The following is a 17,783-nucleotide window of genomic DNA, read 5'->3' as shown; positions in this document are numbered from 1 at the left end:
GGTTTCCTGGCTGCAAACGTACTTGAGACATCATAGTCAAGTTTACACAACAGAGTCCAAAACAGAACTGCCTGCCAGAGCAAAGGCAGTGGGCTTTATAGTACAGAGGGCGGAAGTGATGTCGTCCTCTGGGCCGGAGCTGGAAGTGACATCATCCTTGGGGCCGGAACCGGAAGTGATGTGTCCTTCCTGGAAATGGCGGCTCCTGGTGGGATTTCCGGTAAGACCTGCAGAGAACTCAGAAAGAGCGTCAGCGTACCTGCTCCCCTGGGCAGATGTATAATCAGTATTTTCTAAGCCCTTCAGCTGCCCCCCATGCACATCGTAGTGTGACAATATATATATATATATATATATAAATATTGAGTTTTGGGTGGCACTGCTGCCTTGCAGTTAGGAGACCCGGGTCCTCCCTGCGTGGAGTTTGAATGTTCTCCCTGTGTCTGTGTGGGTTTCCTCCCACAGTCCAAAGACATGCCAGTTAGGTGCATTGGCGATTCTAAATTGTTTCTAGTGTGTGCTTTGTGTGTGTGTGTGCCCTGTGGTGGGCTGGCAGCCTGCCCAGGGTTTGTTTCCTGCCTTGCGCCCTATGTTGGCTGGGATTGGCTCCAGCAGACCCCCCGTGACCCTGTAGCTTGGCTATAGTGGGTTGGATAATGGATGGATGGAAGAAATCTCAGGAAAGGAAGTTCAAAGAGAGATCCCTTTCCATGTAGGTTGGGTGTGCAGTGGTGGTTAGGAGCCGGCACTGATACAGCATATCCACCACATGACAAACCAGATCAGGACCAGAGTGCAGCCATTCGAGGGGTAACACCTCAGCCAGAATGACCAGGGTATACCCGAGCTTCTTTATAGCGCATGCTGGAAGAGGCGGGGCTAGGGAAAGGAGGAAAATAGTGCCCCCCCCCCCTTGTCCCGGCGGGTTATCACAACCTGTGAGGAGCTCCCCTGATGCCCATGTGTTCCACTAATCATGGCACCGTGTTGATTTGCACATATATGAAGAATTTCAGTGGAGTCCGTATGCGAGACAAAAATCAACCAATGTGGCTCAACAGAATGTCAGCGTATCATAAAAAAGACTCTGCAATGTTTTTGTTTTTTTTCTCACCAAAGAACTTTATTTAAGCACAAAGTGACGAATCAGATGCATATGGAATTAGCACATGAAAAACGCACAGACCTATGCATGTGAAAAACACGTGTCGACGCACACACTTGGAAGATGCACGGGTGTTAACATTAACAAGCGTCTCTTCATCCTCATTGGTGAGAATCAGACGTCAGTAGTTTGTGTATACTTTTAGATTCTTTAACGCGGCTCTGCCTCACATTATCATTCATCCACTGCTTCTTTAACGACTAACGTGACATGCCTTACCCACCTACAACACATTTTGGCCATGGAGAAGCACAAGGTTTCCTCCAGAACTTCTGAAAGTCAGTATGGCACAGATACAGTATTTGGGAGCGTGGTGCCACAATGCAGTGTTCAAAAGAGAGAAGTGTCTTAAAAATGAAACCCAATGTTCTAAACTGAGGAGCAATTCAGTAAAACACGGAATTCAGTTAGGCATATAGAAATTGTCTCAGAACGGGGATTGTTTATACAGCGATGGCAGATGGGGCATTGCCCCCCAGATATTACATCTTGTTTAGTATTGTGACGGTCCCAAGCACAAAGCTACGAAAAGACAACTGAAGGAATTTGACTCAAAACGAGCCTGCAGCCATATGAATTTATCGACGTTAATACCGAGGCGGGATGATGAGTCACATGTTTTTCTGCAAACATCAATTTACACACCCATTAGCAGCGTAATTACAGTAGTAGTCACGACATGGCCACTTTTTTGACTCCACCTTTCCCTTTGGCCGTGTTATTCAAATTTCCTTTTCCAGAAACGGCAATAGACGATTAAGCCCAAACCAAAAGTTTCCTTTCAAGCTTCTTTTTGGATGGATTTGGGTACTGGGGGTTCTCTATCACTCCTTCCCCAAATTTGAGTTCCAGGAAGCTGCGATAATTATTAGGGGCGTAGGCTGTGATCCCTGCAAACTGCATGGGGACCAAAGGCTGCAGGAAGTGCTCGGGGAACTCAACATCCTGCTTGTGGTCCATCCAGGTGTCCTTAGTCATCATGCCATTGCGAGGATAGAAGGGCCAGAGGTCCACATGCAAGTGATTGGCTTCACTGTACTGAACGCGGTAGAAGTCGCCTTCGACGGCCCTCTCCCACACATAACCATTCGCGTCCACCAAGGATCCTGAGTCCAAATTCTTTAAGAAGTCGCAATTAGGTATATCTTCCAAGTAGATTCCCAGATCCACATCATAATCCCAAGGTATAAGGTCCTGGTGGCGAGCAGCGCCTAGAAGTGTCCCTCCTTCCAGCCAATAGCGCACCCCAGACTTTTCTAAAATATTGATGACATATTTCGTAGTTTCCCTGAGTGCTCGCAAGCAGCAAGGAGGAGTCCAGCGATCCACGTAGAGATATTCAGGCGTGTCGTCGTGAATTGTACCAAAACACCGGGAGGTCTCCTTGCTGCACCCAAACCACTGCTGTTTGCCGTCAGCCTGGATGACCTGTTTGATGCCAAACCGTTTCATCAGACGACTGGTAGTCTCCTTCATGCGGGTATCTGCTTTCCACTGGTTGTGCGCCGACCCAAACAGAGGTCTCCGGTTCGATCCAAAGACCGCTCCTTCGAGAAGTTTCACCTTCCAGCCTCTCAGGGAAGTCTGCATGAAGAGAGATGTCATCAGCGGCCTTGCGTGAGGACTCGAGAGGTTAAAAAGATCCTCGGTCCGGATTAGGATGACTGCATCCCCTTGCAAGGCCGTACAGATGCTACCACTGCTCCCAGATGCTGCTGGGGTGTATGTCGCCGTCCACTCCCTAAGGTTAACTTGCAGGTGAAGGCACTGGACTGCAGAACGAGACAAAACTGGGGCCGCGACTAACCGAACCGCTCCACCTCCTTCCACTTCCAGCTCCTTCTGTAGCCTGTCCAACTGTCGACCATAATCCAGAATTACGCCGTCTGGGACAATCAGAACATAGTCTGTGTGAATGTAAAACTCAGGTCTGGACACATATGGTGGCTGATCCGGGCCAACATTTAAAACTACCAGTTTAGCTTCACTTGGCAGTGTCATCGGGGGATACGGAAGAGAATCAGCTACGACCAGAATTGGGATCTGGGGCCTCTGCTGCAAAAAAGACTGGGCCACTTCAGCAACGTAGTTCTCAAAGTCCTCAAACTCTCGCACTAATACAGTGATGCCAGGATTTTTGCTGTCGCCACCGCCGCCGCCGCCCTTGAAGAATCCAGGACCCGAAGCAAGCTCTGATGTCCGCTTGGGTACGCCCTTGCCAGAGTCTCGCTGTTTCTCCATCATTTGCTGCTGTGCCCTGGAAACATAGTACAGGATCACCAAGTTGACAGCAATGGCGAATGTCAACAGCCCTTGGCAGAAACTGATTCTCATTTTTCCAAATGTTTGCTCTTAAATCCAATTCCAAGATTCCGATCAATTGAACGGCCAACAGGTGACATTCCTCAGCCTGTTCTACTAACAGCAGGTTTGAGGGAGGCTGCTGACAAAAGCATCCTGGACTGACACTAGGCCAAATATCTGAGCTTCATGTTTTCTGAAATTGAGGTCTAGAAGTATCAAGTTCTCATTCTAGTGCCAAGGCAGCACGCTGGTACCCTGGCAAGATGAGTATTCCACCAGAAAATAACTTTGGCCAAACTGAGATCCAGTGTTGGGTGCATTATAGAGCAAAAAACTGGTACTTCTTTCAACACGTACCTCAGATGACGCTGATGAGAAACTGTAATGTGAAAGAGACAAAGAGAAAAGAGAAGAGTTACAGCTGGTTTGATTCAACCCTGGTGTTTAGATCATTAGAAAAATCGGGACGAGAACTGGCCATTCAGCACCTTAACTCTTCTAAAAAAAACTATCAAGTCGAGCTTTGAAAGTCCATAAAGTCCTCCTGTCTACCACATTACTTGGTCACTTAAGTGCCTGTAGTTATCTGTGTGGGGAAAAAACTTCTTAACATTTGTGTGAAATTTACCCTTAACAAGTTTCCAACTGTGTCCACATGTTCTTACTGAGCTCATGTCAAGGTCACAGTCTTGATCTACCGGACTAATTCCCTTCATAAATTTAAACACATTAATTCTTTGACTTAAACTGTAAAGGCTCAGCTCTTTTAATCTTTCCTCATAACTCATGCCCTGTAACCTTGAATTAGCCTAGTCGATCTTCTCTGGACCTTCTCTGGTGCTGCTATCTCTTAATGGAGACTAAAATTGCACCCAGAACTCCAGATGAGGCCTCACCAGTGTGTTATAAAGCTTGAGCAGAACCTCCTGTGACTTGTACTCCACATATCAAGGCGCTATATAACCTGACATTCTGTTAGCCTTCTTAACACTAGAATTACCAGAGCCTACTAAAAAACTTGTAGATCCATCCCACCTTATATGGCTTTGCACCTCTCTGTCAGTGTCTTTTGTCCTTTAAATGTGTTGATAAGCAGCAAGCAGCCTGCTATCACATCCCCCACCGGCACACAGTTTTCTCAGCTCAAGTCTGTTTACCTGCGTGTCAGTTGCTTAGAGTTGTATAGACTGAGAAGTCAAGCAAAATGACACCTTTTATAAATACTATATTGTTATTCGGAACATATGCATTTCATGTGTGTTCCGTGTCAACGGTGATCTATGTAAACACATCGTTAAAACAGAAACGTTTTTCACGTGTTAGTAATAACTGACAAAATGTAGACATGAAGTGTATAATGTGTGAAGCCTGAAGTCCAAATATCAAAGAAACACTTTCACAAAAGATACAAATATAACAGAACAAGTGCGCTTTTATTCAAAAATATAACTGCAGAAAAACAACCCACGTTTACCTGTGACATTGACATGCATTCTTATCAAAACTTCGGAGGCGCAACAGTATCAGCCATTGACTGGTAATCAAAGCTGCACAGGTTTGATCCCGGGCGAGTCCGTTTTGAGAACTGAGCTGCTCGTATTCTTACTATTTTAGAATAAAAACGTACATTTGATTTCAGTCTGTGACAGCCGGTGTAATTTATGATACTTGTAAAGGTTAGCTTTGTTTTTTTTATTCAGTTATTTTCTCAGCAGCGTTCACGATCCCAACTCCCCCTACCCCCCCCCACTGCATTTGAAACTGCTGTTTGCACATAGACACGCTATAACAGAGGTAAGCTCAAATCATGACGACGATTCTACATCGGATCAAGAATGTACTTTTGCCATTGCTGTACTTCGTATATGTACATTGGAAGCTCTGCACTCGTGACTTTATGCAGTAAATAGGTAAATAACATTAGAACTGGCTTTTATATAAGTAACATAGAGAAAAGCCAAGCAAAATGACACCTTTTATTGGCTAACTAAAAAGATTACAATATGCAAGCTTTCGAGGCAACTCAGGCCCCTTCTTCAGGCAAGATCCTGAAGAAGGGGCCTGAGTTGCCTCGAAAGCTTGCATATTGTAATCTTTTTAGTTAGCCAATAAAAGGTGTCATTTTGCTTGGCTTTTCTCTACATTCGTAATGGCTAACACGGTACAACAACCTAGTACTATAAGTAACATATAAATGTTAATGTTTTGGGCACATGCACCATCCTTTGTATGTAAGAACAAGATATACAGCTTAAAGTCAGGAGTGCAGAGCTTCCCATGTACATATACAAAGTACAGCGATGGCAAAAGTGCATTTTTGATCCGATGTAGAACCGTCGTCTTGATTTGAGGTTACCTCTGTTATAGCGTGTCTATGTGAAAACAAATGGATGGGTATAGGGAAAATAACAGAAAAAAAAAAACAAAGCTAACCTTTACAAGTATCATAAATTACACCGGCTGTTACAGACTGGAATCAAATGTAAGTTTTTTTTTCTAAAATAGTAAGAATACGAGCAGCTCAGTTCTCAAAACGGACTTGCCCGGGATCGAACCCATGACGCTTTGATTACCTGCCAATGGCTGATACCGTTGTGCCACCAAAGCTGTGATAACGAATGTGCGTCAATGTCGCAGGTAAACGTGGGTTGTTTTTCTGCAGTTATATTTTTGAATAAAAGTGCATTTGTTCTGTTATATTTGTACCTTTTGTGAGTGTCTCTTTGATATTTGGACTTCAGGCTTCACACATTATACACTTCATGTCTACATTTTGTCAATTATGACTAAAACATGAAAAACATTTCTGTTTTAACGATGTGTTTACATAGATCGTTGTAGACACGGAGCACACATGAAAAGCATGTGTTCCAAATAACGATCTAGTATTTATAAAAAGTGTCATTTTGCTTGACTTCTCACTCTATACAACTCTAAGCAACTGACACGCAGGTAAACAGACTTGAGCTGAGAAAACTGCGTGGGATGTGGGGATGTGATAGCAGACTGTTTGCTGCTTATCTACACATTTAAAGGACAAAAGACGCTGACGGAGAGGTGCAAGTTTTTTTAACGTAGGCTCTGGTAATTCTAGTGTTAATGGCTTCTGAACACTGGCTGACAGTTGATAGTGTAGAGTCCACTGTGACTCCTCAATCCTTCTCATAAGGGGTAGTTTTGATTTTCAGACCTCCCATTGTGTATTGAAACCTCACATTTTTACTTCTTATGTGTCATTCTTTACATTTACAGACATTAAATTTCATTCTCCACAAATCTGCCCAAGCCTGTGTGGTGGCCAAGTCCCTCTGTGAAGATTTAACAGATTCTTGATTATCTGTCAGCCCACCTAGCTTGGTACCCTCTAAAAACTTAACCAACTTCTTGTTTATATTCCCATTCAAATCATTTTATATATATTAACCTCCGTAGTGTTAGGCATGAGCTTCACTTGGGCTGTAAAAACTGCCAAAAGCCTTAGTCCAGAGTATCACTCATGCAACTGCATAGACGTGTCTCATGTAAGACCCAAGGTTTACTCGGGCTGTAAAAGTGCCAACTGTGTTAGTGCAGAGTGTTACTCGGGTAATGGTGTAGGCATGTCCTATCTAAATGTTGGGCCTGAGTGATACCTGGGGAAACGCTGTAGACGTGTCTTCTCCAAATGATGCGAGATTGGAGAAGGCAAGAAGATGTTAAAGAAATAAATACATTGTCATAGTTTTGAACAAGCGTTTTCTAACCAATTTTTCAGGTTTCAAGACCCGACTTATACGCGAGTATATACGGTATATTCTTGGAGACCAAATGTAATATTTAGGTCTGAGATCTAAGATCGAACACATCATACGTTGTTCCAGCCTATAATAAGTAAGTCTCTTGGAATACCAGGGAAAGCGGACCCTGCCTGTGGTATTCATAGGGTACTTGTGTGGGTTAAAGTGCTAGGGAGTAACATGCAAGTGTATACGTCTTTTATATAGCGCTTTTGTGGTTAGTGTCTGTGTGTATGCGTATAGCTATGCATGCGTGTGTTAATCTTAAGGTTCAACAGCAGACTTACCCCTAGGTAAAGGGTAAGAAGAGGAAAATATCACGACAATACAAGCGGTTTACCTTTTAAATCCTGTGACGCACCAGAGGTTTTCTGAAGCTGGCCTTGTCGCAGTCCCAGATTACAGTTCCAAATGCCCATTCACCTTTGTGCCCCCTTCTCTGTGAAGCACACCTTCCAAGCGTTTCCATGAGGCTAAGCAAGCCACATTTTGCAGTGATGTGAGGATGGCAAAGCTCCTTCTGATGGTGCTGTCTGAAAAGACGATAATAGCAGCATAGAGTACCATTTGTAATTTTAACGTGCTCTTAAACGTTAACACCATTAAAGTACAAGATCCGAGGCCTTCCACTGTTTCTGCTCATTTAGCTAATGAAGAGCTACAAAGCATGAATCTTTGATTATCCCAAATTGCAAATTATACGAGCCATACTGTCTACTAAGAAATGAAGTATTTTTTTGAAACACAAGAGTGTAGGCTGACATTCTGTATGTGGGAGGTAAGCTCTGCATCACTGGCACGGATATGGCAGACATAGTCACAGAACAGAAGCTCTAAACTACCTTACCTCTCAGCATGGCCACATACAGCAGGAGATCAGTATACTGTATGCTTTAATCTGCCCAGGTATAGATTTTATAAGGCAACCTGCTGCTTAACTTTCCTTATTAATAAAGACAAGTCTATCCAAGTGTGCACACGGTTTATGTGCAGAGATTCAATGGTATTATTACAAATCATATTTGCTAAAGATGTATTACCCAAATTGTAGACTTGAGAACACTAAATCACTCTTTGAATTCAAAAAAACAGTTTACGTTAAGACACTGCTGGATCATACATCCAGGGCTCTGCGTATGAATTCTCACAAACGTTTCAAGTGTCTGAGCGAAAAGATGTTAAGCAGATTCTCTAAACTTGCAGTTTTGTGGCAGTCTTTCAGAAGTGAGGAAGTGGATAACCTCCGAGCGGTAAAAGCAACTGCCAAGGAGGTACTTAGTGATGTGGAAATTGTAGAGGGAGAAGAGCTGCGTAGATTAAATACGCCAAGATCTTATTCACTAAAGAGATCTTCCCCAAATTACAGACTTGAGAACACTAAATCACTCTTTGTATTTAATGAGCCAGTTTACGTAAAGGCACTGCTGCATCATACATCCTGGGCTCTGCGTAGGAATTCTCACACACGTTACAAGTGTCAGAGTCAAAGATGTTAAGCAGATTCTCTAAACTTGCAGTTTTGTGGCAGTCTTTCAGATGTGAGGCAGTGGATAACCTCCGAGCGGTAAAAGCAACTGCCAAGGAGGTACTTAGTGATGTGGAAATTGTAGAGGGAGAAGAGCTGCGTAGATTAAATACGCCAAGATCATATTCACTAGAGATCTTCCCCAAATTACAGACTTGAGAACACTAAATCACTCTTTGTATTTAATGAACCAGTTTACGTTAAGGCACTGCTGCATCATACATCCAGGGCTCTGCGTATGAATTCTCACACACGTTACAAATGTCCGACTGAGCTTTCCTCCTACAGTTTCAAAGACCTGTATTACATTAAGCAGATACTCTAAACTTGCATTGTTCTGACGTCTTTCAGATGTGAAGAAGTGGATAACCTTCCAGCGGTGCAAGAGACTACCAAGGAGGTGCGGAGTAATTTGGAAATTGTAGATGGAGAAGAGCTGCATAGATTAAATAGGCTAAAATCAAACAAATACCCAGGACCACATAATATTTATCTTCATGTTCTTAAGTACGTTAGTGAACACACATATACACCCATGACATATATTTTTAGGAAGTCACTGTGCACAGGGAAAATTCTGAAGGACTGGAAAATGGCAAATATTATCCCATGATATAAAAAGGGTGACCGAGCAGATCCAAGCAACTATAGGCCAGTAAACTTAATGTGCATCACAGGTAAATTAATGGAAGGAATTATTAAGGATAAGATTGAACAACACATGGCAGGAACAGGAGTTTTTACTGAACAGTCAGCAAGGGTTCAGACGAGCGAGGTCGTGTTTTACCAACATGCTGGAATTCTATGAGGAAGCAACAAAAGGATACGATCAAAGTGAAACAGAAAGTATTTGATAAGGTGCCATATTGTAACTCTTGTGGTCACCCTCCGAGTTCCTGCCACCCCAAGCCAAGAGGGGACAGTGACAGTAACTGTCTTGCCGCCTTCTTTCTGTACAGTGCAAAGAAATCACCCAGTGAGGTGAACTGACCCCATCTCTTCCGGTCCCTGGGCCATAAAAGCAGGACCGCTTGGAAGGAGGCATCACTTCTTGTCCAAGCAACCTGAGCAGAGGAGCTCCAGAGCTTAACTATAGCTAAAGAAGCCCCACCAACTAACTTAGACAGAGTGTTATGGTGGCAGCAATTTTGATTCTTTTAGTTTTTGCTCAAACCTTTAAGTATACTGGGACAGCCAGATTGAAGCCCCAAAAAGTTATCAGCATATCAGCCTGTCACTCCTGTGCACGACCACAATGTGCTCATTACAATCAACGAATGAATGCAAAGCTTCCATTCCTATTTTAGTACTATGTAGGACACTACGCTAAAAAGCAAATAATCCCATTTTCATCTCAGCTCATTTTACAAACTTCATGACGCTACAAATTAAAGGATTACAACTCACAGTTGATCATTGCGCTTTCAAAGCACACGCAAATCTATTTCTGAATTAATTCCTGAATGGGATAAAAGCAGCAGCAACGAAAGTGTGTGAATGAGTTTTGGCAAATGACCGAAATGTCTGTAAATCTCTTTAATTGAATTGTTTAATTTGCAATTTTAAACTGTGGAGCAGAGGGGGGAAATCAAGGAAAAATATGTCTTTGTCGAAAACATTATAGAGGGAACTGTAGTTGTACTTACTAATCAAATGGTGTTAGAGAATTATGACATGTCGCACGGTGATTAGCACATGCGAGTAAGAATTTCACTGGACTCTGTGTTACAGGTGTGTGCGGTTGGAGAATGCCATATGGTATTGAGCGATTGTAATACTCCACCGAGACATGAGGTGGCACTGTCTAATAACGATCTCTCTTCTCCTCCATCTGAAGAAAGGAAGACCGACACCTTTCCATTCATGACATTACTTCTGGGGTCAAACCACCTGGACCCCGTCATAACCGGAAAAACCACCATCTTGGGCAGCCTGCCTGATTGAATAAGTTCGAACGACATGACTGCATTATTAACATGCATTTTCTTTCATTTTTTTCAATCCTATAATAGACTAGCTGTGTAAGTCAATACTGTAAAAAGCCCGGGCTCATAGAAACCATGGATTCTGGCACTTCAATCAATCAATCGATCTCATCGGTTGTGCATTAGCGGCTAAGCGAGGTTCTCTCTCCTCAGCAGTTTCATTTTGCTGATCTGCTCGCCTCCACTGTCTGTCAGTGGCTAAGCGAATTTCTCGCTCCTTGGCGGTTTCGTTTTGCCGATTTGCTCGCCTCACTTGTGTATTAGTATCTAAGTGAGTTTCTCTCTCTCCTCGGCGGATTCGTTTTGTGGATGTGCTCGACTCTCTTGTGTATTAGCGGCTAAGTGAGTTTCTTTCTCTCCTTGGCGGTTTCGTTTTGCCGATTTGCTCGCCTCACTTGTGTATTAGTGACTAAGTGAGTTTCTCTCTCCTCGAAGGTTTCGTTTTGCCGATTTGCTCGCCTCACTTGTGTATTAGTGACTACGTAAGTTTCTCTCTCTCCTTGGCGGATTCGTTTTGTGGATGTGCTCGACTCTCTTCTGTATTAGCGGCTAAGCGAGTTTCTCTCTCCTTGGCGGTTTCGTATTGCCGATTTGCTCACCTCGCTTGTGTATTAGTGACTAAGTGAGTTTCTCTCTCCTCGAAAGTATCGTTTTGCCGATTTTCTCGTCTCGCTTGTGTATTAGTGACTAAGTGAGTTTCTCACTCCTCGGAAGTTTCGTTTTGCCGATTTGCTCGCCTCACTTGTGTATTAGTGACTAAGTGAGTTTCTCTCTCTCCTTGGCGGATTCGTTTTGTGGATGTGCTCGCCTCGCTTGTGTATTAGTGACTAAGTGAGTTTCTCTCTCCTCGGCGGTTTCGTTTTGCCGATTTGCTCGCCTCACTTGTGTATTAGTGACTAAGTGAGTTTCTATCTCTCCTTGGCGGTTTTGTTTTGCCGATGTGCTCGCCTCGCTTGTGTATTAGTGACTAAGTGAGTTTCTCTCTCCTTGGCGGTTTCGTTTTGCCGATTTGCTCGCCTTGCTTGTGTATTAGCGGCTAAGTGAGTTTCTTTCTTCTTTTTTTGTTTCGTTTTGTGGATTTGCTCGCCTCGCTTGTGTATTAGCTTTTAAGCGAGTTTCTCTCTCCTTGGCTGTTTCGTTTTGCCGATTTGCTCGTCTCGCTTGTGTATTAGTGACTAAGTGAGTTTCTCACTCCTCGGAAGTTTTGTTTTACCGATGTGCTCGCCTCGCTTGTGTATTAGTGACTAAGTGAGTTTCTCTCTCCTTGGCGGTTTCGTTTTGCCGATTTGCTCGCCTTGCTTGTGTATTAGCGGCTAAGTGAGTTTCTTTCTCCTTTACTGTTTCGTTTTGTGGATTTGCTCGCCTCACTTGTGTATTAGTGACTAAGCGAGTTTCTCTCTCCTTGGCTGTTTCGTTTTGCCAATTTGCTCGCCTCGCTTGTGTATTAGTGACTAAGCGAGTTTCTCTCTTCTTGGCGGTTTCGTTTTGCCGATTTGCTTGACTCTCTTGTGTATTAGTGACTAAGTGAGTTTCTCTCTCCTCGGCGGTTTCGTTTTGCCAATTTGCTCGCCTCACTTGTGTATTAGTGACTAAGTGAGTTTCTCTCTCCTCGGAGGTTTCGTTTTGCCGATTTGCTCGCCTCGCTTGTGTATTAGTGACTAAGTGAGTTTCTCTCTCCTCGGAGGTTTCGTTTTGCCAATGTGCTCACCTCGCTTGTGAATTAGCGGCTAAGCGAGTTTCTCTCTCCTTGGCGGTTTCGTTTTGCCGATTTGCTCGCCTCACTTGTGTATTAGTGACTAAGTGAGTTTCTCTCTCCATGGAGGTTTCGTTTGGCGAACGTGCTCGCCTTGCTTGTGTATTAGCGGCTAAGTGAGTTTCTTTCTCCTTTACTGTTTCGTTTTTTGTGGATGTGCTCACCTTGCTTGTGAATTAGCGCTGCGAGTTTCTGTCTCCTTGGCGGTTTCGTTTTGCGGATGTGCTCGACTCTCTTTTGTATTAGTGACTAAGTGAGTTTCTCTCTCCTCGGAGGTTTTGTTTTGCCGATGTGCTCGCCTCGCTTGTGCATTAGCTGCTAAGCGAGTTTCTCTCTTCTTGACGGTTTCGTTTTGCCGATTTGCTCGTCTCGCTTGTGTATTAGCGGCTAAGTGAGTTTCTTTCTCCTTGGCTGTTTCGTTTTGTGGATGTGCTTGACTCTCTTGTGTATTAGTGACTAAGTGAGTTTCTCTCTCCTCGGAGGTTTCGTTTTGCCGATTTGCTCGCCTCGCTTGTGTATTAGTGACTAAGCGAGTTTCTCTCTCCTTGGCGGTTTCGTTTTGCCGATTTGCTCGCCTCACTTGTGTATTAGTGACTAAGTGAGTTTCTCTCTCCATGGAGGTTTCGTTTGGCGAATGTGCTCACCTTGCTTGTGAATTAGCTGCTAAGCGAGTTTCTGTCTCCTTGGCGGTTTCGTTTTGCGGATGTGCTCGACTCTCTTTTGTATTAGCGGCTAAGCGAGTTTCTCTCTCCTCTGAGGTTTTGTTTTGCCGATGTGCTCGCCTCGCTTGTGTAATAGCTACTAAGTGAGTTTCTTTCTCCTTGGCTGTTTCGTTTTGCCGATGTGCTCGCCTCGCTTGTGTATTAGTGACTAAGTGAGTTTCTCTCTCCTCGGCGGGTTTCGTTTTGCCGATTTGCTCGCCTCGCTTGTGTATTAGTGACTAAGTGAGTTTCTCTCTCCTTGGCGGTTTCGTTTGGCGAACGTGCTTGCCTGGCTTGTGTATTAGCGGCTAAGTGAGTTTCTTTCTCCTTTGCTGTTTCGTTTTGTGGATTTGCTCGCCTCACTTGTGTATTAGTGACTAAGTGAGTTTCTCTCTTCTTGGCGGTTTCGTTTTGCCGATTTGCTCGCCTCGCTTGTGTATTAGCGGCTAAGTTTAGTTTCTCTCACCTTCGCGGTTTCGTTTTGCTGATTTGCTCGCCTCACTTGTGTATTAGTGACTAAGTGAGTTTCTCTCTCCACGGAGGTTTCGTTTTGCCGATTTGCTCGCCTCGCTTGTGTATTAGCGGCTAAGCGAGTTTCTCTCACCTTGGCGGTTTCGTTTTGCCGATGTGCTCGCATCACTTGTGTATTAGTGACTAAGTGAGTTTCTCTCTCCTCGGAGGTTTCGTTTTGCTGATGTGCTTGACTTACTTGTGTATTAGTGGCTAAGCGAGTTTCTCTTTTGTCAACAGTTTTACTTTGGCAAAAGAGTCGATTACTTTGAGCTTCATGCGGTAGCCATGCGGTAGCCTTGCAGTTCCGGACTGGACAGACAGACACAGACACTTCCACGCGTAGACGTTTATATATATAAGATGGGTTTAGCCTTCAAGCTGCTCCAAAAATCTTTAGTCTCTTTTGTCTCTGTACATACAACAACAATGATCTTATAAACTATAAGCATCTGACAGATGAAACTGACTTACCACATTCACAATTCCAGTTGTCGCCAACAGGTCACAGGTTTAAGTTTCCTAGGATACAAAGAAATATGCTCAAATACACTTTCAATTCAATGGATATTATATTTAAATAATGTTCATATTAGTAAACTTCAACAGCTTTAAATTGTGGGCTGACTTGTTACCTTTGTTCTCAATCATTAGTTAAGTTTTAATGTTAATATTTTTTTTATATGCAATATGATTATAACTGATAATATACCGTAAGTATTATGATAATGACTATTTTATTAATTTGTAAAAAGTTTATATGTGACGGCTAAGTTCTGGTCTGCCATGTAGTAAATGAACACTTCTTTTTTGGGCTGCTCTCGTTAGGGGTCGCCACAGTGGGTCACCTTGTTCCATAAATTCCTGTCCTCGTCATCTTCCTCTGTCACATCCATCACCTACATGTCCTCTCTCACCACATCCATAAAACTTCTCTTAAGCCTTCCTCTTTTCCTCATTCCTGGAAGCTCTATCCTTAGTACCCTTCTCCCAATATACCTAGTATCTCTCCTCTGCACATGTCCAAACCAATGCAGTCTCCCAACTGTCCCACCTAAGCTGATCCTCTAATGTCCTCATTTCTAATCCTGCCCATCCTTACACCCAATGCCAATCTTAGCACCTTTAACTCTCGCCACCCAAAATTTACATATTTTTTATATATACAGTCATATGAAAAAGGTTGTGAAGCCGTCTCAGCCTGCATAATAATTGACTCTCCTTTCAACAATTAAGATACCAGTGGTATGTCTTTCATTTCCTAGGAACATCTGAGTACTGCAGTGTTTTCCAAACAAAGATTTTTAGTGAAGCAGTATTTAGTTGTATGAAATGAAATCAAATGTGAAAAACTGGCACAAATGTGGGCCCCTTTGTCATTGTGCTGATTTGAATGCCTGTCACTGCTCAATGCTGATTACTTGCAACACCAAATTGGTTGGATGAGCTCGTGAAGCCTTGAACTTCATAGACCGATGTGTCCAATCATGAGTGGTAAAAGGTATTTAAGGTGGTCAATTGCAAGTTGTGCTTCCTTCCCTTTGACTCTCCTCTGAAAAGTGACAGACAACATGGGATCCTCAAAGCAACTCTCAAAAGATCTGAAAACAAAGATTGTTGAGTCTCCTGGTTTAGGGGAAGGCTACAAAAAGCCATCTCAGAGGTTTAAACTGTTTTCAACTGTAAGGAATAGAATCAGAAAAAGGAAGGCCACAGGCACAGTTGCGGTTAAACCAACACAGCAGGTCTGGCAGGCCAAGAGAAATACAGGAGCGGCATATGAGCAGGATTGTGAGAATGGTGACAGACAACCCTCAGACCACCTCCAAAGACCTGCAAGAACATCTCGCTGCAGATGGTGTATCTGTACATCGTTCTACAATTCAGCACAATTTGTACAAAGAACATCTGTATGGCAGGGTGATGAGAAAGAAGCCCTTTCTGCACTCACACCACAAACAGAGTCGCTTATTGTATCAAATGCTCATTTAGACAAGTCAGATTCATTTTGGAACAAAGTGCTTTGGACTGATGAGACACAAATGGAGTTATTTGGTCAGAACAAAAAGCTCTTTGCATGACGGAAGAAGAACACCGCATTCCAAGACAAACACCTGCTACCTGCTGTCAAATTTGGTGGAGGTTCCATCATGCTGTGGGGCTGTGTGGCCAGTTCATGGACTGGGACCCTTCTTAAAGTTGAAGGTCAGATGAATTCAACTCAATATCAACAAATTCTTCAGGATAATGTTCAAGCATCAGTCACAAAGTTGAAGTTACGCAGGGGTTGGATATTCCAACAAGACAATGACCCAAAACACAGTTCGAAATCTACAAAGACATTCATGCAGGGGGAGAAGTACAATGTTCTGGAATGGCCGTCACAGTCCCCTCACTTGAATGTCATTGAAAATCTATGGGATGATTTGAAGCAGGCTGTCCATCAAATTGAACTGAACTGGAGAGATTTTGTATGAAGAATGGTCAGAAATACCTCCATCCAGAATCCAGACACTCATCACAGGCTATAGGAGGACAGCGTCTAGAGGCTCAAAGGAGCAAAAGGAGGCTCAACTAAGTATTGATGTCATATCTCTGTTGGGGTGCCCGCATTTATGCTCCTGTCTAATTTTGTTATGATGCATATTGCATATTTTCTGTTAACCCAATAAACATCATGTCACTGCTGAAATACTACTGTGTCCATAGGGCATGTCATTTATTAAAAGGAAATTGCTAAGCCAATGATAAACAAAAATCCAAAGAATTAAGAGGGGTCCCCAAACTTTTTCATATGACCGTACTGCTTACCCCATTTAGTGTGCAGTGATTTCATACAAAAATGTTTAATCTCATTCATTTGTGGAGAACAGACAAAGTTTCTGATGGAATGAGACCAATGACGGACAACAGAAAATGATATAAAAACCGCCATGAAAAATTCTCACGTTACCCGTGCTGCACAATCCATATTTTATTTCAAGTCTTCCAGTCCTCTGCTCAAAACATGCAAAATATACAATGGAGTGCAAAAGTTTTCAACCCGGTGGAAAGTTGCTTTGTCCACATATTTGTCCAGTCAGCATTTTTAATGTGAACTCTTATGCTGTCATAATATCCAAATTTGCCACTAATAAAGTAATATCACATTTGAAGATGACAAAGTTAAATTTCTCATTTTTGAATCTCAAATTGAACCACATACCGTCCAACATACAATGAATAAACTGAACTAAAAAAAAAAAAGACCTTTTAATTTAATTCATGCAACGAGAAGTCAAGCGTAATGACACTTTTTGCGGGCACGGATGACAATAAGCAAGGTTTCTAGGCAACTGAAGCCCCTTCTTCAGGCAGGTTGTAATAAATAAATAAAAGGTGTCATTTTGCTTAACTTCTCATTGCATCCATAATGGCTAACACGGTACAACGCCCTACTAATTCAATGCATAAAATTTTAATATAAAGTGAGCAATTTAATGTTATAAATGTCGATAATCTTGTACAGTAAATGTTTCCTCTGTGAAGCTCAGAAGCTCCATTGACGATCTGGGGGTTGAGATATCCTGCGAAGCATCAAGTGCCATGAAAAAATGACACACAATCAATGATCGAGTGGCGTGGGGGATTAGAGCCCCCTGTGAAGCAATGGGTGCCAGCGCACTGCTAAGTATATTTACATGTGCTTATTTGGCTGAATTCTTTATCCGAGGTGACTTAAAACATTTATAATATAACCAGTAACAGCGTACTACACGATAACGTGCAGTGAATACACTTGACTCCTGGTTTTCATCCTCTTTCCCTGTACGTTTAGCATTCGTTTGCTCAGAGGTTGATGTGCTTTTCTCCACCCTAGCGGCCCCCTTCTTCTCTTCGGTATCTTTTCGTGTTAAAACTGATTAAGTCAGAGTTTGTGTTGTAATTAATTAGTAAGTTTTCCTTAATTTTTCACCTAAGCTGGCACTTGAGGCAGTTTGAAGATTTAAGATGTGAAGAGGTAGGGGAAGTGAAAGCAAAGGTTGTAGGGATGAGAATGGTGCCCTCCTGGCTACTCCCGAGAG

At 43.0% G+C, this 17,783-nt stretch overlaps 1 protein-coding gene across 1 annotated transcript in view; it reads right to left on the bottom strand.

The window, feature by feature from the left end:
• Positions 1-1,096: 1,096 nt before the first annotated feature.
• LOC120538658 (fukutin related protein) overlaps positions 1,097-17,783 on the bottom strand; it is a 39,896-nt gene continuing 23,209 nt past the window's right edge. The window contains exons 2-4 of the mRNA XM_039768042.1: positions 14,194-14,241; positions 7,586-7,778; positions 1,097-3,848 (exon numbers count right to left, since the gene is read on the bottom strand). Coding sequence (XP_039623976.1) covers positions 1,922-3,499 — 1,578 coding nt within the window. The 5' untranslated portion in view covers positions 3,500-3,848; positions 7,586-7,778; positions 14,194-14,241 and the 3' untranslated portion in view covers positions 1,097-1,921. The remainder of the gene's footprint in view (positions 3,849-7,585; positions 7,779-14,193; positions 14,242-17,783) is intronic.

This window comes from Polypterus senegalus, chromosome 11 (genome assembly GCF_016835505.1).
Source record: "Polypterus senegalus isolate Bchr_013 chromosome 11, ASM1683550v1, whole genome shotgun sequence".
Lineage (NCBI taxonomy): Eukaryota > Metazoa > Chordata > Cladistia > Polypteriformes > Polypteridae > Polypterus > Polypterus senegalus.
The sequence above is the reverse complement of the archived record's forward strand: the minus strand, read 5'-3'. Positions and strand labels throughout refer to the sequence as shown.